Source organism: Aptenodytes forsteri, unplaced genomic scaffold (assembly GCF_000699145.1).
Source record: "Aptenodytes forsteri isolate BGI_AS27 unplaced genomic scaffold, ASM69914v1 Scaffold79, whole genome shotgun sequence".
Taxonomy (NCBI): Eukaryota; Metazoa; Chordata; class Aves; order Sphenisciformes; family Spheniscidae; genus Aptenodytes; species Aptenodytes forsteri.
Genome location: NW_008794776.1, coordinates 3918929 through 3939813, shown reverse-complemented (window position 1 = coordinate 3939813; position 20885 = coordinate 3918929). Strand labels below are relative to the sequence as shown.

At 42.7% G+C, this 20885-nt stretch overlaps 1 protein-coding gene across 1 annotated transcript in view; it reads right to left on the bottom strand.

Annotated features, from left to right (window-relative positions):
• FBRSL1 (fibrosin like 1) overlaps positions 1–20885 on the bottom strand; it is a 411006-nt gene that overhangs the window by 173167 nt on the left and 216954 nt on the right. The window contains exon 4 of the mRNA XM_019470782.1: positions 12756–12785. Within this exon, the coding sequence (XP_019326327.1) occupies positions 12756–12785 (30 nt within the window). The remainder of the gene's footprint in view (positions 1–12755; positions 12786–20885) is intronic.

The following is a 20885-nucleotide window of genomic DNA, read 5'->3' as shown; positions in this document are numbered from 1 at the left end:
GTTTAGCCTGGAGAAAAGGAGGCTGAGGGGAGACCTCATCGCTCTCTATAACTACCTGAAAGGAGGTTGTAGCGAGGTGGGGTCGGTCTCTTCTCCCAAGTAACAAGCGGTAGGACAAGAGGAAACAGCCTCAAGTTGCACCAGGGGAGGTTTAGGTTGGATGTTAGGAAAAATTTCTTCACTGAAAGGGTTGTCAAGCATTGGAAGAGGCTGCCCAGGGAAGTGGTGGAGTCACCATCACTGGAGGTATTTAAAAGACCTGTAGATGTGGTGCTCAGGGACATGGTTTAGTGGTGGACTTGGCAGTGCTAGGTTAACGGTTGGACTCGATGATCTTAAAGGTCTTTTCCAACCTAAATGATTCTATGATCGTTTTGACTAAACACAGACACATACACCAAGAAGCTGTCACTTCTTCCAGCCTTGCTCCCCCTCTCCGGAGTCACCTTTTAATATGTTGCAGTTGCACAAATGATCTCTGTGTATTAAGAGTTCAAAGGAAACAGCCATCTAAAAAACATCTCGATACTCCACCACCTTAAAAGACACTCCTCTGATGAAGTTATGAAAACAGGTTCTAATGCCTCAGAAAGGGTAAGACTTTCAATGTAATACGTAAAGCTTTATGACTTCTTAACAATGCAAAACCAAAACATATTCCAGTTCAGCTAAAGGTAATTTTTTTTTCAGGAATCGTCTATCACCAGCAGAGACAGTTAGGGTGTAGAAGGCAAACATCCAAGGGTTAGTTTTGGCTGAGACAGCAAAGTCTGCCATCCAGACTCGCATGGAGAGGGGGTTAGAGCACACAGCTGAACAACAAGACCAGGAATTTGTGTCCCACAACACTTCTGATTGATTCACTGGGGGACCACAGGTAAGTTGCATTTTCTCTGCGTTTCAGTTTCTTCAGTGGAAAATGCTAATAATTATGTTTATTCGATTTCCTAACAGATTTTGGATAAAATGTGATCACAGATAATTTCTGTGTGTTATTTGTACTCTAAGAGTGACCATGGAATGCTAGGTCATCTCCTCCATGGGAGGACACACTCTCTGTCTTATGGATCCTAAAAGTAAATACAAACTACCACTAAATGCACACCAACCTATGTACAACATTTGGTAGGTTTTGTGGGGAAGAACCACAGGTTAGCCCTTGTAGGCAGCCTATCTCGTCGAGAAAACCACCAATGAGAGATTGCCGGCTTACAGCCCAGAGGCCAGCAACACGGGCAAAGCACAGGAGGTGCAAGTGATGTTGTCAGACAAAAACAGAGAGATGGGAAAAGGTAGAGTGGTGCAGGATCTTGAAAAGTAGGACAAGAAACTCACATTTCACAAAAAAGGGGGACTAAAAATACAAGGATGGGAGGGAGACCTTTTTTGTGGGATATACAATGTCTTTTTATGGGGACAAGCTCAATAACCGCAATACAAGAAATTCTACTTTCTTCAACTTCACCTTCTGCAGGTAGGGTGAGATTATCTAAAGATTTAAAGAGGGGAAAAGTGACTGCAGTCACTCGGTAACCATGATCTGAGTGTCCATAATATATAGTGACACACTGGTCACTTCAGCCATCTTTGTGGCAATTAATAAAAAGGACAGACACTTTAAAATCTTTGTTGGTTATCAAAGGTTACTCTGCACTTTTATCCTCATATGATACCCTCGTTTATATATGAATGGGATCCCTTTCAATTTTAGGCTAATGTTCTTTTATATTTATAACATTCAGGATAGCTACACATGCTTGATTACCTTTAAAACACTTATCATGATTCCATTTAAAAATAAATGAATCCCATTTAAAAGTGACTTGTCCCCATCTTCTAGTATTTATGGACAAGGACATATGGGGCTGATTTCTCTCATTATTAAGCAGCATGTCTGAGGCTTAAATCATTTAAATTATTCATTGACAGCAATTGGGCTACTCATGCAAACTCCCACTTACATAAGGAGTCCCAGTGATAGGACCAGTCAAGTGGATGAAGATGGCTGAACAGATTTTGGGATGCACTGAGCATCCACAGATACTGCTAACTTTGATTAGGGTGAGGAGTACTTTTGAAAATTGGGCCCCATCTTCACTAATAAATATAATTTAACTGGGACTTTCAACATGGTTATTCTGAATGACGTTTTCTTCACAGGTTACCATGACTGAGGTTCTGAGTGGTGATCACTAGTAGCTGAAGGAATATGAGTGATTGTGCACCCATTACCATAACAAAATCCAAGCCTGCTGCAAGACATTTCTAGAGCACTGAGTTACATGGGACTTTCCTTTTCAGTGTGGGTTCAGGGTGTTCCTGACAGTGGCCAGACACAAGGTGGACATCTCTGCAGAACCTGGGCTATGAAGGCTTTCATGAAGAACAAAGCTGACTCTAAGCAGATGAAGAAAAGCATTTCCAAGAGCAGAAACTGCCCATCTCTAGTATGAATACTACCGTTTCAGCAACACTGAAATCTGAGACAGGAGATGGATAAATCAACTGCACTGTTGAGCTTGGACTGTAATAGTCCAAATGACAAAGGCTGTAAACATTTAAAACTCTGCTTAAAGAGACTTTCCAGCCTATCAGAGACTACTCTGCTCTCCGACCACCTCAGCGGTGGAAGACCTTGAGCTAACTGCTAGCGTGTTTTCAATCAGTGGAGTCAGAGTGAGAGAATACGAATCGTTCTTCATGGATAAAAAAGTTATGGTTATTCTTTGCAACATTTTATTTTTAATTAAAAAGACATGTTTCTTGCTCTCTTTAGAATGAGCCCAAGGAACATTTGTAATCATTTTCAGGTCACGTTATATTGTACATATTGCAGCTGATTTCACAGCTCTGTGGGCAAATTACTGTTTTTCTGCACAACTACATCATTATCAAGGTAACAGCAGACAATAAGCATCACCAACATCTAGCGGTTACAGTGTATTTTAGGAAAACACAGTCTAGCTCTTGGAAGAAGAAACTTTCATATTTCAGCCAGATCTCTCTTCCCTGGCCAGCCCCACCTCCAAGCCCCAGCATGTACTGGACTTTGTCCCTATATGTGATCTTGATGGTAAAGATTTTGTTTTGTTTCTTTTTCCCCCAAGAAAGGCAAAAAGGTTAGTAAGTCTTTAAACTCTCAGTTCTTAAGGCTGTTAATATTTCACATTGCCAGCAGGGAAAGGAATTAAAACTGCCAGTAGCTATCCAGATAGATTTTAAAATCCCCTTCCCTCCCCCTTCTCTCTGCCTCCCTCAGCTTCAGAGGATATTTTCCCCGCAAATTGGTTTTAAATTAAGGAAGGTGATGAAGGCAATGTGCCGTCTCAGCATTTTCCCAGGTGCACTTAATCTAATTTCATTAAGGAGATCAGGACAGATGATCGCTACAGTCGAAACATTAAGTCTGTCCATTTTTGAATAAAAAACCATTAAGTCTGTCAAAGTGTCGGCGGGTGGGCTGTTTATTATTGGAGATGAAGGCGCGCTTTGCTTCCCCAATAAACTGTCAGGAGTAGTAAACCAGAAATTAAGTCAGCTGCTGCCAAAGATTTAGGCAAAGATCTCCAACTAATTTTGACACAGGTAGGGGAAAGGCCAAGGAAATAGAGGCTGTAAGTTGGTCTGTACGCTTTGGAAACCAAGCCTTTTGTGTGTGTTTGAGATATTTCAATCTGACCCATCGAAGAGTGGAAGACTGGGCATCAGTGGATACGATCAAGCAGAACTGCTGATGCTTCTGACACTCTGGACACAGAGTTGACAGGAGCCGTGCAACGGCATGCACCGCAGAGCCCAAACTGCAGAGTTTACCTTTGCTTTAACCTGCACTCATCCTGCCGGAACTTACCATCTTGTCTTACGCAGACAAGAACTCATAAAAGCTTCATTCAAGCCACTGTTCTGTTCTGAACTTATGCACAGCTTTGACTAAAACGTAAAATCACATTCCTCAGATAATCATACAGATGTCATACAAAATTAGAGGAAACACATAAAAATGCAGAAACTATGGAAGACTATTTAAAAGCCAAGAAAGAAATCAAGTGAAGCTTTCAGATTAAATTTTCAGGCACTACGAAATCAAATGTAAGCCATTTGCTAAGGAGAACATCTTACTTCTCAAGAAAAATGCAGCTGGGTAGAACTTGGTATTAAAGATCATCAAGAAATGTTAAAAAGTATAAAATCCTAACTGGAATTATACAATCTTTATGGTACATACAGAGAAATTAATAATCACTAATATGGAATCAGGAGTGATATTCTAGCTGGAGCTTCATGATGAGGGAGAACTACTGTGTTTGCAGGTAACGTGTGCTATGTACTGCTTTGAGCATCAAGGGTGGGCAGAGCAGAGGAAGGTTCATTTTCCCATCCCAGCTGCAGCAAGGGGAGGAACAGAGCCTGCTCTGCTGGCAGAGGCTTCTGCAGCGCTGCAGGGATTAGGAGGGAGTGGGAGAACTGGGAGGAAGCCAGCCTACAACATGAAAAATGACTGGCTCACCCCTGGGTAGACCCAGAGTTGAAGGCTCACAGGTGTATGAAAGACAAAGACTTTTCCTTGCTACCTGGGAAGAACTGTGTGGAGCCGCTATGTCTGTACTGCAGCCAGCACGAGAACTAAGGGGTGACCCTGCAGGGAGCAGAGGGAGGCTTATTTACAAACACTTATTTTAATCTCTCTCGCTTTGAGTTTTCTCTGTTTGAAAAGTACCTCACTTTGGTTTGCGTTTGTGGAAAGCCAGGACTCTAGCTCTTAGGGACTTCTGCCCCTGAGGGTGTACAGCAAAGGCTGGGCAGCACCAGCTGAAACATCTCCCCTGACTCAGGGTGCCATGGCAAACCCCTTACTGATTTTGCAGACAAAAGCAGCAGTTGATAAGTAGCTGATAAGTGAAAACAGCAGCTGATAAGTGTTAGGAGATTCACCCAGGCAAAAGAATACCCATTTCAATCATGATGCTTTAGGTAAGGGTGAATTCCCAAGCAAGGTCAGGCAGACATTACTTCTAGTCTTTACTACTGATCCAAATGTTGTTGCTGCCTCTTACATATCTGGAAAACTCTTGTAGGGAAACCTAGTTTGGATTTTATTGCAAACTGGACCCAAAAGCAAGAACCGTTGGAAAGCTACAAAACCCAAAGCTGACTCTTGGCCATCCTTGAGTGGTATCCTTTACGCCTGCGTAGGACACACAGTGCTGCATGCTATGTTCTTCTGTATTACTTAAGCTAGTAAACCAATTTTGGAATACAGTAATGAGAAACTTTGCAAGCCAAATGAGGGCCTGCACTTGCAGCTATTGGAGTATGCATCCTCTAAAATTCTCACCTTCTTGGCATCTTTATGGTTAATTAAATCATTCAATTTAATTAATTGAATTGCCTAACTCAATTGCCAATTCCTATCGCCTGCCTGCTATGTTATGTTCTATCTGATCACCTTCCAAGGAGTTACTGCCATTGCACAGATAGCCCTTTGGATTTATGGCTACGTTATAATAGTGTTTCTTGATGTGGGCAGACAGCTGTACAAGATTGCGCTCTTCCCTGTTGCCTCAGGTCTTAAAAGTTTCTTTGCAAGGTCCCTGGTAAGATAAGAAAATGCTCATGGATGGGCAACTGGAACAGGGAGACGTTAAACAATAGAGAAAGCAAAGAGCTAGGGACATGCCGACTGCCAGCGACAGAACTGGTATTATTCTGTCTTGCCCAAGAGCTCTCCATAAGATCTCTTCAGTCTTTTTATGTGAGTTAATGATGGATTTTTGTCAGAAAACTAGAAGGCTCTTCCCATTGTTTGCTCTGAAAACTTTTTTCCTACATTTTCAAGAATGAATATGGACACCACAGACTGTGATGACTCAGCTTGTTATATACAGACTAATGTACTTAAAATCTGAGGTTTTGCCTGGATAAAAGAAAAACACAAAATCTCAGTAGGAGGGGAGAACATTGGTGCTGAAGCTTTGAGTCTGTTTAATTTTTTCAATTGCATTCTTGCTTTACTTAGATACAAAGGTCAAGAAGGGCCATTATTTCTAATACTTTTTACTGGAGTTGCAGACCCTCTTGTTGGGAAGGACAACTTGGAGGTCTCCCTTCCCTCTGGAAGGGCTTACAGGGCCTAACTCAATTCCCCCAAGTCTCAGTGGGAACCTTTGTGTCTGCTCTGTACACATGGTGGATAGAATGATGGAAGCCGAGGGCATGCCAAGTCTCTCCCCCATCTGGCATTTCCCAAGGAGCGACTGAGTGAAATGGGTATGCAGTGGCCTTGCAGGATGCTATTTTGCTGGTAAATTTGTTCATGGAGAACAATGAAATAAAAGAAATTCACTGAGTGGTGAATGTTTGTCTTCCTGTACTGGCAACAACATTCCGTTTGCCTGTTTATAGCACCCGAATCTTTCAAGGGCTACAAGGTTATTTTAAATTCACTATTTTCATACTGTTTAAAAAGCAGATCTGTTTTTAATAACAGCATGCAGCTCATCTGTCAAACAGAGACTTTCTTCCATTAAGAGAACTAAACACCTTTACCCAGCTATTATTATACAGGAGTCAGGTTTCTCGTTGGTTTTCACTCCGCGTCACTGGGTTTTCAGTCTGTAAGAATTGAACCTTAGAAGAAATACTGATTCTGTGCACATATGTGCATGCACAGGTGTGTATGTTATACTACTGCATGCTGCTAAGCCCACAACACAGCCCAGGCACACGCTTCTGCAACTACATTCAGCGTTGCTGTCCGTAAGCAAGAGCATACTATGGGTAAAAGGACCACTTAAATACTGTCTGAAAACCCAACTGGGAAGTAACTGGCAAATGGAGACTTCTCGTTACTAGTCACAGCTGAGAACTGTCAAAGATTGAAGTGTAATGCTAACAGAAGTGCAAATACTGCCATGTGAAAGCCCTCCGTTCAATTCCATGTTTGATCTCTCCCTTCTGCTGCAACCAGTAAGAATTGGGATTGCTGGAAAAGTACCAAATTTCATTTCTCAGAGAATAGGACAATCTAATGATGGACAAAACCGACTTGGGGACCTTGGCCTGGGTAGGCTTAAAAAATAGCAAATAACAGATTACCTGAAGTGGGAACTAAACTTCCAGCCTCATGGAAACAACAGACTTATCAGATGGAACCCACTTTTTCCATTGCTAGATAAAATGTGAGGAGCAGGGGGAAAGAAACAGAACAGAAATTTGGATCGATGTCGGATCTTTGGGAACAGACACTGTGCAGTTTGGCTTCCTCTCCCCCACTGAACTGCACCTCGACTTCCAAAGTCTTTCACAATCCCCTTCCCTAGATCTCACCTTCCTTGGACACCAGCTACCTGACACAGCTCTTCCCTCCCTGGGCTTCAGCAGCTCCTGTCCACTCTGCTCCTGCCTCTGTAACTGCTGCTGTAATTCTGAGCATTAAGACCATCTTCCCTGAACTTTTTCATCTGGTGTCACGGGGCTTTATCTTATTTCTGGGTAATCTCATACGCAAACACACATACACAGAGTGATCACTTCTACTAGAGCGGCTCCTAGATCTCTCTTCATTACTACATCACTTTCTCCTGCTGCCTAAACTATGATTTTTCCTGTGGGCTTGCAGACATCCTTTCAAGGTCAACACAGCTGAAACAGAAGTGATAATTTCATCCCCCAGATCTTTCACACAGTTTACTCTCCTCATTGCTTCCACTCTTATCACTTCCACCTCTCACTCAAGCCCATAGTTCTCAGTGCTGTCTTTGACTCACACCACTCCCTACATCTTGACATCTAACCTATGTTTAAGTCCTGTATATCCTTTTTCTCTATAACATAACGAGCATCCTCTGTTCATCCACACAACTAAGTTTCTGGTCAAGCTCTCACTACCTCACCTTTCACTCACCATTTTATCCTTTCCTCTGGTGATGGCAGATGTAACTGTGTCCTTGTGCCAAGGAAAAAGCTGCCACAAGATCACTTTCCTATTCCTTGGCTGTGCGCCCTACACAGCTTCCCACTTCCCGAATTGCAAACTACCACTCTTCACATTTTGACTCTTTCACAGCTTACCTCTTCTTCCCAACACTGACACTCAGTATCGATGTAAACTCTCATCTCTCACTGGTCTGACTTGATCACCCCTCCGTTAAACTTTCAAATAAGCACCTCCCTACTACTTACCACTGTGCCTTTTGCTACAGAGAATAACTTCCCATTCACGGCCATAAAGCTACCTGATTTTCCTTCTCAAATGCCTCCTAAAACCTTCCCCTTTACCTTAATACCTACAAACCCAAAGCTGGACAACAACGAGGCTGCTGATGTACTGAAACAGTGCTGCTGTTAACACTGTGTCCCCCCATTTATCTGAGTCTCTTCACTGTCTCTAATCTCATCCTTAAGCCACGAGCTGTTCTGCATCTACACGGCACATAGCAGGATGGGAACCCAGCCCGTGGTGGAGCGATCATACCACTACTGCTCTTCTCCCATGTATCAAGTGCTAAATTGCACCTGCTCATGTGCTGCTGCACGCTTCCAGGCACCTACTGGGACTCAGAAATTAGCACAGCAAACAACAGCATGGCAAGGCTGAACTCACATCGCCGCAAGCCAGGCCTAATAAACTCAGTGTGCTGTTGCAGAAAGTAGTGTGAAAACACCATTTTAGAAACCTGACTTCAAAACTTTTTGCTTCCACCTTGGATATAGCTTTACCAGTCTCAAAAGTTGCTTGATATAGCGAAAACACAAACTACAGAATAAATATACGGTAAATACTGATTCAGCTTAGAAATACAGTGTCATTTTTTGTACATCTTACTTAGCACCACATTAAATGAAGGAATGCCTGATACCTAACCCCTGATTTGGAGAGCTCGCTTACACTGCGGGGCCATGTAATTAAGCTGACAACCCACAATTTAGCACACAGCAGACAGAAGTCCAAGACTGAAAGAACATGAACACTGAATTACTTTGAAAAGAAAGAAACGGGCTTTTTTTAATGCAATCTTGAACATTGTTATTAAAAAAATGAGAGCAACATTTTGGAGTAACGAGCAAAGATTACTCATTCCCTTATTTTACACAAGTTGACTTTTGGCTTTCTGCAGAACACCATTTAACAGAGCACATTACCAAGCTGCTAGCCACTTTTCACAGTGATGCTAAAGCAGGTAAGAGACAATAAGTGGAACTGTTGATGGTTTATATTACTCTATTATGTTAATGTTCACTAAAGTATGCCATAAGCTCTCTCATTACATGTGTATAAACCAATTCTCTGTGGTGTTATTCCTGTGCTAAATGCTATAACTACATAAATCTTGAATTAATGGAGACTTTATAGTTCCTGAAAATGAAGGGTAATTGCTATCTGTTAATGCTGTTGTTGCTATTAAAGGAAGTATATATTTTCAGTAACAATGTTTATGGACCGTGAGCCTCACATCGCAGCTATTGCACAGTGTGGAGATAGTGTAATACGATTATCAGACTAACTCCCTTTCTCTCCCTCCTCCCTCACAAAAAGCACAGTATCATTTCCACAGCTTCAGCAAACAACCCTGCAATTCTCCTAACAGTTGCAGAGTCCAAACCGATGTCCTTCAATGAACATACAGTAACAGAAACAGGATTTGCATTTCCATCTCTGGGAACGCATGATTTGCTAAGTTTCTCGCTTGGTTAAATGGCTGGACAGCTCACTTTATTAGTTTGGGTATTTTGAACAGTTCAAGAAGCGTGTGATGACAGAATGATAGGTGTGAGAAAGTATCATCCCACTTACTTCCTTTGAGATTTCAGCAGTGATGCAGAAGTGAAAGGCTATACTTGGCCAGAGACAGTTCTCAGAAAGTAGATGGGATGGACAAGTCCCCAGCCTTGAGTTCCTGTTCTCCGATTATTAAAAACAGCAGCGCGCTGTTTGGAAACACTCTCACAATCTGCTTTGAAACTGTACCTTGCACTAAAGTAATGGCTCCTCGATTCTGATATACTGTATGTATGACTGACTATGCTCAATTACTTTTCTCCCCTGGAGTCCTGCACAACACTGCACAAAGAAAAAACCAAAACCATCAGGAGTGTGTTTATATTTATCAATGCCGTGAGGGTAAAGCCTTAATTTTACTCTAACGTCTATGTTTTAAAACATTAAGAGCTCAATAGTCCATATACCTATGAACTAAACAAATAGTGGATAATTAGTAGCATGGTACAGAGAGAGAAGTAGGAGGTGGAAAATTTCAGTTTTGCTTCTAGCTCTATCACTGACTCAGTTGGTACTTGTACATGAACTTCTTTTTTTGTCTGCTTTCCTCATGAGTTATATACAGACGACAGTGATCCGCTGTTTATGACTAACAAAAAGTGTTATGCAAATCAAAAGTACATTAGTAATTCCTGCCCTGCCCTTCATTAGTGCCAGCGCGCGTAGGTGTACCTAGACAAAGCTGCTTCTTGCTGACCAAGCAGGAAAGCAGGATTGTTCTGTAGCGCTGTGAAATGAAGCCGACCCATCATGTAATTTGGGAAGCCTGATGCTGGGCTAGACAGTATGTCGAATACTCCATCTGGCTGCAATAGCCAGAGAGCATTATTAGAAGATACATTTTTCCAACACATGGAAGGGGGAAAAACACTCTTCAGTGTAATCCCTCAGGACATTCATGCCAATATTTTTATAGTTCCTTGTTGCATCAGCCAGGTTAAGTTTTAGACAAATACTGAACGTGTTTCCAGGGGAGTATAGTATGTCAGGTATCAACAGAGAGCACCAGGCTGCCCTTGTATTCCCCAACTGGAAGGCAATGTTGCATTTACATTATCCCCAGGAAAGGTTTGAAGCCTCTTCACTTCAACCTTGGTGAGTTTACATGCATGTGCACACATCTTTGCTGACAAGAAAAGCAACCCTACTTTATTTCAGAGACCTATTTAATAGAACCGATGTCATGTCTCATGTCTCTATAGATCAGGCAAGAGATAGAAAGATGATGATCTTGTGCTGCTCTCCTTATGAAGAAAAGAAATGTTATTATTAAGGTGGAGTCACCTTAAGGAGAAGGTAGCTGGGAAATATGTGAGCCTAGAAGGTCAAATTACAGTTATAGATATGTAAAGAAATGCCATATTAATGGTAAGGAGCACTATAATAGCCTTTCATTTGCTGTAAAGGACAGTAAGTTACCAGCCAAACACAATGCAGCTTCCTCTGAAGGTAACCTCAGATCCCACATTCTGAAAGCTAATCAATGTTGTTCAGATTTCAATTTCTTCTCTACAAGGTGAAGTCAAACCTAATCTAACAAACGTCAGTCTCAGATGTAATGCCGCTCGCTGGGTCTACCAGTGTAATTTAGATAATCATTAATAGCATAGCTGTATAATAAAACTACATGTCACTTACAACTTCATCTGAGGTTTGACTGGCAGATCTTTAAACAGTTTTCTAAGTGATTGCTTTTACTTTCTTTGATTGGGCAGTCTAAGAAATGTTTTAACCCCATGGTAACTAAGCTTTTAGGGAATAATTTTTCACCCTCACCACCCCTGCCATCAGCTCTGCTGCTGAGTAACCTCGTAAGAAACACAACTTGGGGGGTGGTGGTGGTTTCAGGGAGTGACTTTATACATATATACACATATAGAAAATAAAATAAAATAAAATAAAATAAAATGTACAGTATCTTTCATTCAACATTTGTGATTTCAATGTTTCTCTTCAGTCAAGCCTTCATCCCAAAACACAGCTTTTGCCATAGTCCAGGGATATTTGGTATCTGATGGGATTTTTAAAAGAAGAAGTTGAAGAAACCTTAATGCTTCCCAAGCTCTAACAATATTAAAAAAAAGAAAAAGACTTAACCAGAAGAAGCTTTTAGTGTAGTCTCCTGAACTCATGGTAACCTCCGATGTATGGCTGCAGCCAGGTGTGCTGCCAAGGAGACAGGGCTATCTGAAGTCAGCCTTTACTTTGGTAATGCTGATCCAGCAGAAACCTCCGTGCCACAGCTTCTCATGAATGAATGCAAGAGACTGGACAGCCAAAATGTAATAAAAGTTTGATGAAGATCTAACCTGAGACTGCCAAGTTTGCTCTGCCAGAAGAGAAGTCAGCAAGGGATGCTCAAGTCTTTTATACATTTGATGCTTAAAAGCATGGTGCAACTGTTGCTGCGTAGTGGGACTTCTCTGTTTTCCTTGCAAAGGTGAAACAAGAAATCCCTATACAAAAACACACAACTACAACCCTTCAATGACCAACCTCTGTATCCAAAAGAAGGTCAGAAAAATCATTGCTCTGTGATAAATATGCATGCAACATGACAAAACACTCCTTGACAGTTACCACACTGCCTTTGAGGGTAGGTACCAGTTGTCCCATCTTCTAAACTGATTACAAAATTGACATCTTCAAAGGTTACTATAAATAAAATATGGGCTCCTGACAAGTTATCAGAGGTGACTTCCTCTGAAACAGCACTAACACTCTGACTCAGGTCTCACCAAATGCTCACATAATAATCAAGAAGGGCTATTATGTTAATGGAAGTTTCTTTTCTGTAAACAAAAACTAGTGAGGATCACAGAGTACCTGCTCCAATATTCTTTCAGTCAATTATAGATATTTTTAAATTTAACATGAAGACTGGAGGAAAAATATTATTTTCAAAATCATTCTTATTTTGACTATGAGGGAATTGCCAAGCTAGTAAGGCACATGAAAGAAGAAAATTCAGTCTTACCTTATCGTCAATATCGCTCTCGCTGTCACACTGTGGATTAGAGAGAGAAAAAAAGATTTTGAGAAACACCTTTACGTACAGGGATCTTTTGCATCATCCTCTTAAATCTTTAGGATAGCTGTTTATGATGTTCTCAGTTCAATGAAACACAATTTTGATGTTTGCAGTAATGCCTTTTAGATTGCTAGCATAAACCAGACAAAGCCAATTTCTCTCTTCTTATACAAAAATATGGTATACTCTTACTTGGATGGGGGAAAGGGAACTTTAAACAAATAAGACAATCGGCGAAGCATTATAATAACAACTGTAACATGAATACCACAACAAAAAGCATGCCTTTTTATCATCCCAAATTGTGGAATATATAGTAACAGTTTTGCATTGCTTCACCTTGATAAGCACTTTGTCATCTAACAAGGAAACTGTGAAACTGGCAATCAATTTCTAATTTAATGAGTGGTACCAAGAATAGTAATTAAAATACATCATAAATTCTGGTACATTTTTTAGTTTGAATGAGATCATGATCCCAGGAGGAAGTGTTTACTTAAAGAGTTTTAGAGTGTAATCTCTTACAGCCTCTGAAAATGAAATGCTCTATTTTCACAGCACAAATGATGGAAAGATAAGTTGAGCACTGAACATTTCAGGACATGCACATCTTGTTGGCTGCAACTGAGAAAGATTTACAATCGGGAACAAAAATAAATCTCTTGGTGTCTGTTACACTGACAGAAAGTGGCCAGTGCGTTTCATAGCTTTTGTGCCCAAGGGGAATTTTCTCCTTCAGCCAGCCGCTGATGGGGATGGTCCGGGTGGGTTTCCATAACTGGCAGCACCCTATTGAGTTCACTGCTTCAACAAGAGGGGACTCTGCAGGCCAGCAATGACAAGCTACAAATGTGGAAATGGCCCATAAGAATGCACATGCTTCGGTGTCATGAATGTAGGAGGAGGAATAGATCTGTTTGGTCATTTTGTCCAGCTCCTCCTGCTCCTCACAGAGCGGGGAAGGGGGATCTTTCCTGTGACACCCTTTTATCCTAAAGTTACAAAGCAGAAATTTCAGCTGTTACATTCTTAGTTTTCTGCAGATTTTTTGGAGACTATTTAATCTCTTTTTCTTCTATTTGTCACACGAAATAGTTGACCCCAAACACTTGAGGAACCTTTTACTCTTAAATTCTCTGAAACACACCGAGCACACGAAGAACCACGATACAGCGGAGGGCTCTCCCACAGTGATTCTGCAGTGAAGACTGCTCAGCTTCCCAACTGACTCCTTGTCTCCATTTAACTGCTGTGGAAACGCTTGGTTTAAGGAACCTGTTTTTCTATAGTCTTGACTAAGCAGAACTCTTTTCCTTTCAAAATGAAACCATTTTACGCTGCCCCACCTGATCCACAGCACGTTTTTCACAGAGAAATCCAACTGTTTAGAAGGATGCGCGCAGATCTAATTGTATCTGTAACCACTCTGGGAAAAAAAGAACCTGAAGCAAAAATGGAAGAAATTACAGGAAGGCAGGACACTGCTCTGCAGGGGCCGCGGAGCAGTGGGTGGGCAAGTTCTGTGGGAATAACCAGTGTTAATGCCAGCAGACTGCATTAAGCCCTAGCCAATTACTTTGTGCATGGAAGGTAAGAACATGATAGCCATGCCTTTAGCAAATACCTTCCCGTAAGCTGTTTGTGCCTTTTTGGGGGACTTTTATTCCATCACTGAGCTTTATGGAAATTATTATAGGAAACAGAGTTTCTGGCTTTTCACAAACCAGACATTCAGATCAAAAGTAAAATCAGTCCTGATAAATCAGCAGCAGCAGCCATTTGCCGACTCTCCCAAACCCATGCCATGTAACCACGAACAATTAGAAGTCTCTGCTCTGGGCCTGGAACGGGACTAATTGTCCATCACCACTGAGACAGGCTGAAACAGGTTTGCTGGGCAAAGGCTGCCCCAGTACCTGCTGCATTCGTGCTTGCTCAAGACAGTGCTAATTCATGCTGACAAAGCAACACATTCATCAAAAACAAGGTGGGGATGGGGGAAGATGCAGTCACAGCAGTACACTTGTTATTATTTACATGCTCTTGAGAAACGCCGGCTGACTCGAGGGAAGCCTTTCACCTCCACCCGGGGGCTGAAATCAAGTCACAATGCTACAGGGAGTGTGCATTCCCCCAGACTACTAGCATAACTGAGTGGGTCACGAAGACCACATTATTTTACCTTTTAAACCTGGTCTACGCTGAAGTATCCTAAGTTACCATTTTAATCATTGTGCTCATTCAACCTGCACACTCACATTTTAGAGGCAGAATATTTTGATGATGTGATTCAACCTGCACAGTTCAGACTAAAGCATGTTACAATGGAATTACACCCATTACAGAAGTGGCATAAAAATTAGTTAGTACACTCAGCCCTGTGTTGCTTAAAATTGTATGCTTAGGCAACACCAATACAAATTTTAATTCTTACAGGGACTTAAAGAATGATACACTGAAGTAATAAAAAAATCAAATAAATTAAACTCAGAAATATATTGACTAGAAAACATTCAAAATGATCATTAAAAGTCAGACGCTGTTGCCTATGAGCCCTGGTTTAATAAAACTGCAGTATTGTAAACCTTAATAAATTTAGCTTAAAAATATTTGAGAGCAGATGTAAACAATTTTGGGGAACTTTAGTAACCATTATTATTCAAATACAATGTAGTATTTTAGTCTTGCTCTCTGTTTTTGTAACAAAACTTGTCTTCCTATTTCTTACTGCATTATGATATTTTAAAAAAAGAGGACAGGCTTTTTCTTGTTGAAAACAGATTTGACCTCAAAAATTTGTATGCCTATAATGAGTATAAAAACCTATTACAGATGGTTTGCATTACTAAAAGGTGCAGAATTGCTTTATTTAGATGCCTAATTTTGCTTTGTACCAATATGCAACTTTGTCTCATGTGGATAAGTGAAAGTTGCAAAAAGCCAGTGAACCATCAAATCCACATGCTAAATTTTATAAACAGACATATGAATGAAGCAAACATCTGCTCTCTGAGGATACATTTTTCCCCATTCAGGATCTGTAAATACTCCATAATTAATTGTTTTTAAAATGGAAAGGACAGCGAAGAATTTTGTTTCATTTTAGCTTACATCTTCCTTACTTTAATCATGACCGCATCAGCCTTGCAACTGAAGAAGCCAGCGGGGCTGTGGATGCAGATCCACACGCGAATGCGGCTCTGTGCGGACACAGAGCCCACCGTGCAGCTGCGACTGCAAGACGGGTGCTTTAAAAACTGTATTTCTGACAGCAAGTTGTGTAATTTCTTGTTTGCCTTATGAAATAGCTGTCCTCTCCCACCTCTCCCAGCCACGTAGGACTCACTCATGCACACAAACTGTCCCCGTAGCGATTCCCACCGCGTGGCTTTTAAACCACCAAAATACCATGTCTTAATCCACGTGAGAATGAAGTCCCAAACTGACCCAAAGCTACTAAGCAGTCTACATGATGACATATCGTGGGAGAAGAATTAACACACCATTATTTATAAAATTTGGACTTCTGCTTAACATACAGCATTCCTGGAAAATGGAGAGCTTGAGACTCATGGCTACCAACGCATGTTAATCTCCCACTGACTCCTGAAGAAAATACAGCCAGCTTTGGTGGAAAAAAACCCCAAGCTTCAGAACTCACGTAGGTTTTCTTCTTTTTATTTTAAAGAAACAGGCTCCCACATTCACATCGAGAAACAGGAACCCACAGGCTGCTGAACACGCAACAGCACCGAAAAAACCAACGACAGCAAAACTAAACCCACCCGGAGAGATCTGTGAAAAACAGAACCGCTGTTGACCCCTTCCCTTCGGGGGGGGGGTGTGTTAAAAAACACGATTTCAATGGGCTGGTTCAGTTTCTGTGGTAACAGCCTCCAGTCTCCACGCACCTGCTCTCCCCCAGCCTCCTCGCCTCCGCTGCCCGCCCCTGCAAAGCCCTGGGTCGACAAAGAGAGACTGAGGCTGGCGCGTTGCACCGCCGGGACGTTTAAATGAATAATGAAGTCATAGGAGAAACTCTGGTTTGACCCAGAAGATTTTCTGTGTCTTAAAAGACAACTTACTCTGGCCTGGCAAGGAGGAGGCCGGTGGCGCTCCCCTACCAAGGCGGAGCAGGCCAAGGCTGCGCCGGCTCCTCCGCCACCCCGCCGGTGCTCACCTCCCACGCAGCTGTTGTCGGAGGGACAAAAGCCCTTGTCAAAACAAAAAAGTTAAAGAAAACGTGGAGAATGGCAACTGTTGACAGCTACGGGGGCTCATTGAAAGACAAAAGCTTCAATTACCTGGATTTTTCTAAAGGTCTGTTAACACTCCTGGTCTATAAGGGAAACTGTAAACAGCCATTGTGCTGGGTTCATAAAGGCTGCTAAAAGGATTATTCACTGGGTTGTGCCAATTGCCTCTCAATTCCACCAAGAATGTTTGCAAAGCCGACCCCTAATTGTGCCGCTCTTTGGAAACAATTTCTTGCAGTGACAGATTCCAGTCAGAAAAAGCCTCCCGTGAGGTAAAGTGAAGCAGAAACACCACATAATTCAGGTAGAATCGGCTCAGTGCGCCGTAAAAAGGCCTTGCCCCTCCCTCCTTCTTCTCCCAGTCAGAAGTCAGAAAAAGCCTCCCGTGAGGTAAAGTGAAGCAGAAATAATTCAGGTAGAATCGGCTCAGTGCGCCGTAAAAAGGCCTTGCCCCTCCCTCCTTCTTCTGCCCCACAGAGGAGGATGCGAGTTTTGCAGACGTGGGCCCTCCACCCGTGAAGACCCAGCGCCAAAAAGACTCTGCCAAACCTGCCGGGGGTTCACCAGGACGGGGCACAATCTGGCGGCTGCTGCCAACGGACTGTGCTCTGGATGAAGGTTCAGGCTCCAGATGAAGTGGGGAGTGAAACAGTAAGAGAAGCTGGTGCTTTCCTAATCTCCATCTAAGCAACTGCAGCAACTCCACCATTCCCTCTGTCCCATCTGTTCCCCTGTTGCACCCAAAAGACCGGAGGAATCAGAAACAGAGCTCCCATTATGTGTAGACCAGGCTCTGTGGCTTCTTTTTTTTTTTTGACGGCTGAGGTGGAAATTCACATTTCAAGACCCCCCTCCATCATGCCTTTCCCACCAGGCAAAGAGTTACGATGCGTTCCAGCACTTGCTTGTACAAATCACCTCAACAGGGGAGAAAGATGGACTTGTGGCTACTGTAAAACACAGGCAACGGCGTATTTGGAGAAGGGCCTTCTCTTACTGCAGAGACATAGATGCCACCAGTAGCACACCTGCCTGCACTGAACTAAATAAAATAAACCTCTAACCCCTCCCTCATCTCAAACAAGCTAAGGTTGAAACGGGAAATAGGAACATTACCCGCTGTGGTTCACATGACATACAAGCATAAATCAGATCACTCCACGTAACAGCAGTGGATAGTGCAGAGGTTTGTGTCACTGCAAATAAAGCTAGATCTCCACTACAAAGGTTTTCTGGTGGACCTAGAGTCAGAGATGTTCAGTAATGTCATTGCTGGCTCTACCACAGCATTCAGGCAATTAGCGCAGCTGCACAGTGTTTTAGCCACGTAAGTTTAAGTTTTTTGAGTGCAGAAGGGGAGCAGGCCTGGAATGAGCTATGCATAGATTTTTTCAAAAAAGCAGCAGCCGCAGAAGCAGCATGTAGGCTCTGTGCTCTGGGACACCTCCACTGGCACTGGGCTCCTTGCAATCTGTATTAAAATTGTTTGTACTGTGATTCTGGATTTTTTCCAGTGAGTTTAAGAACCATGAAAACATCCTTTGACTCTTTTCTTACCCCCAATGTTTTAACTTCCAGATCACCCAGTTTTTCTTCACATAATAAAAGTGCTACATTGATTAACATGAAATCAGATACTCACATAAACTGCCTCATGCCAGGAACGAGAGCTCCAAGAAATGAAAACAAAATCAACCCATGTCTCGCAAGACTGCAATAAGATTGGCAACGCTTGGGTGTTACGTCATCGGTTAGGTGCAGAGAAACACTGTTATCTGAAATGGGGCCACATCCTCCAAGCTTTTGAGAACTGCACAGAAGTCACCTCAGCTTATTCACATGAACGTGGTATCTCCTATTCCACCCAAACCCAGAGGTTTATGATCTAGGTCGTGCCTACACAGCCTCAAGGGTATAGGGCCCCATTGTGCCAGACACTATACAGCACAGAAATTACAGGTTTCTGCCCAAACAGCTGACAGAATGGCTTGGTTTTTCTTTGCACACAAACACACATACCTACAGATATTATTGGTACTATGATTAAGCAAAGGGTGATAGGCATCTAAGCTAGCCGTGTGAAAAAACAGATCCCAGCCCAGAGGGACAAGTAATCTAACCAGTCTACCTGCAACTAAAATTGTCTGGGGAAGTTTATGGCTGAGAGAAGAGGAGGTAAAAATAATAAATATAGTCTATAATATTACAATGCAAACTGGCAGGGTAGGATATATATGTAAAAAGTTGCATAGAATATATGAACAGCGTAGATACCTACAGAGCTTGCACACCCACTGACACAGTCCCAGAGGAGGGCCGCGTTACTGCTATCTTATTATTTCCAACCATATTTAGTTACTGAGTTTTCTTTTAATAGAGAGGCTCGGGGAAGCATTAGGCTTAAATCCCAGTTCGTTAATGTTTCTTTTAAAGGAAGAAGTAAAATCAAGCCTATTTTTAAGAGCCCTCCCCCTCTCCCTGTCCTCTGAGCTAACTTCCCGGGAGCAGCTCACAGCAGCAGCAGCGCCTATGGATGCGCGCTTGTGTGTGCAGGGGGAGGGTGTTGTTTCCTATTAAGTCTGGCATCGGATTCATGTCTGCAGGGGCTTGCTTAAGATGATAGGAAGAGAGAGTTTTATCATGAGCCAGACTGACAGAAAAGCCTGCTAATGGGACTTGAGGCATACACAGGAAAGAAAGTGCCAAAACATTAAGCTACCGCCAAGTGTCAGAGGGCCACTGATTTATTGCAGCAATTTTGCCACTGTGTCCTTTATAAGGTCCCACAAGTCCTTCCTCCTGGCAAGAAGCTGTGAGCTGCTGCAGCTCGGGGAGAAGTTTAGATCCAGAGCACAGAAAGTGTCCAACCGAAAGGCGGGGGCCGGGGGGAGGACGGAAATCGAATGTTGACTTGAACTTGCCCCAGGCAGCAGAGTCCTCTTAGCTCCACTGCCTCCCTGACAGTTTGATGAAATGAGTCAGGGCCTCCCTATGGCTAGACCAGCTCAGGCTTCCAAGTGCCGGGGTAGAGCTGTAAGAAACAGATTGAGCCTCAGGGCAGCAATTTTTTTTTTTTTCCTTTCCCTTTCTCTCCTCAGCATTTGGCTGGGGGAAGGGGGAGGTTATGAGCACTACAGATGTATAGGCTGAGCCTTTGTCTGCGGAGGGGGAGGGCGAGGGGGAGAGAGAAGAACAGCAAGAGAGTATTAGCTATGGCAGCCAAGAATAGCCCTGAGCACTATAACTAATTTTGAGGGGCAGTGATGCATTGAACGGGCTATGTGCTGTTTGGTCTGAGGGGGCCCCTGTTGTGAAGCAGCAATCAAGAGGACATTTTGTTAAGTGACCAACAGCTGTCATCTGCAAGCCCAGAGTAGGGAAGGAGGGAGCAAGGGGGAGGGAAAAAGAAAAAAAAAAGAGCATTTGTCCCTTGGAGGCAGAGCACATTAATCCACCAATCTGCCACAGCTTTAACTCTAAAAGTGCTCGGTGCCTCTGAAGAGCCGAACTCCACTCCATCAGACGCCCAGAGATGGGTACCTCCCGTCTTGCTTCAGCCTGCCAGACGCAGGGAGCTTCCCTACCTCTGCGGGTCGAGGAACTGACGCTAAAAATACTGTTTAAGTCTCTTTTCATTCCATAAAATTGAGTTGATCTGCTGCAGCTTAGGGTCAATCCCTCAAGGACTGTTTTTTCCCCCCTTCCCTTTTCCTTAGCACTCATAAATTAATCAGGAAGACCCTGACTAAGTCATTTCATGCTGTACAACATAAAAGAAAGTCCCCTGATGATCCATGCAAGGATCTATTAAAAGCGGGGG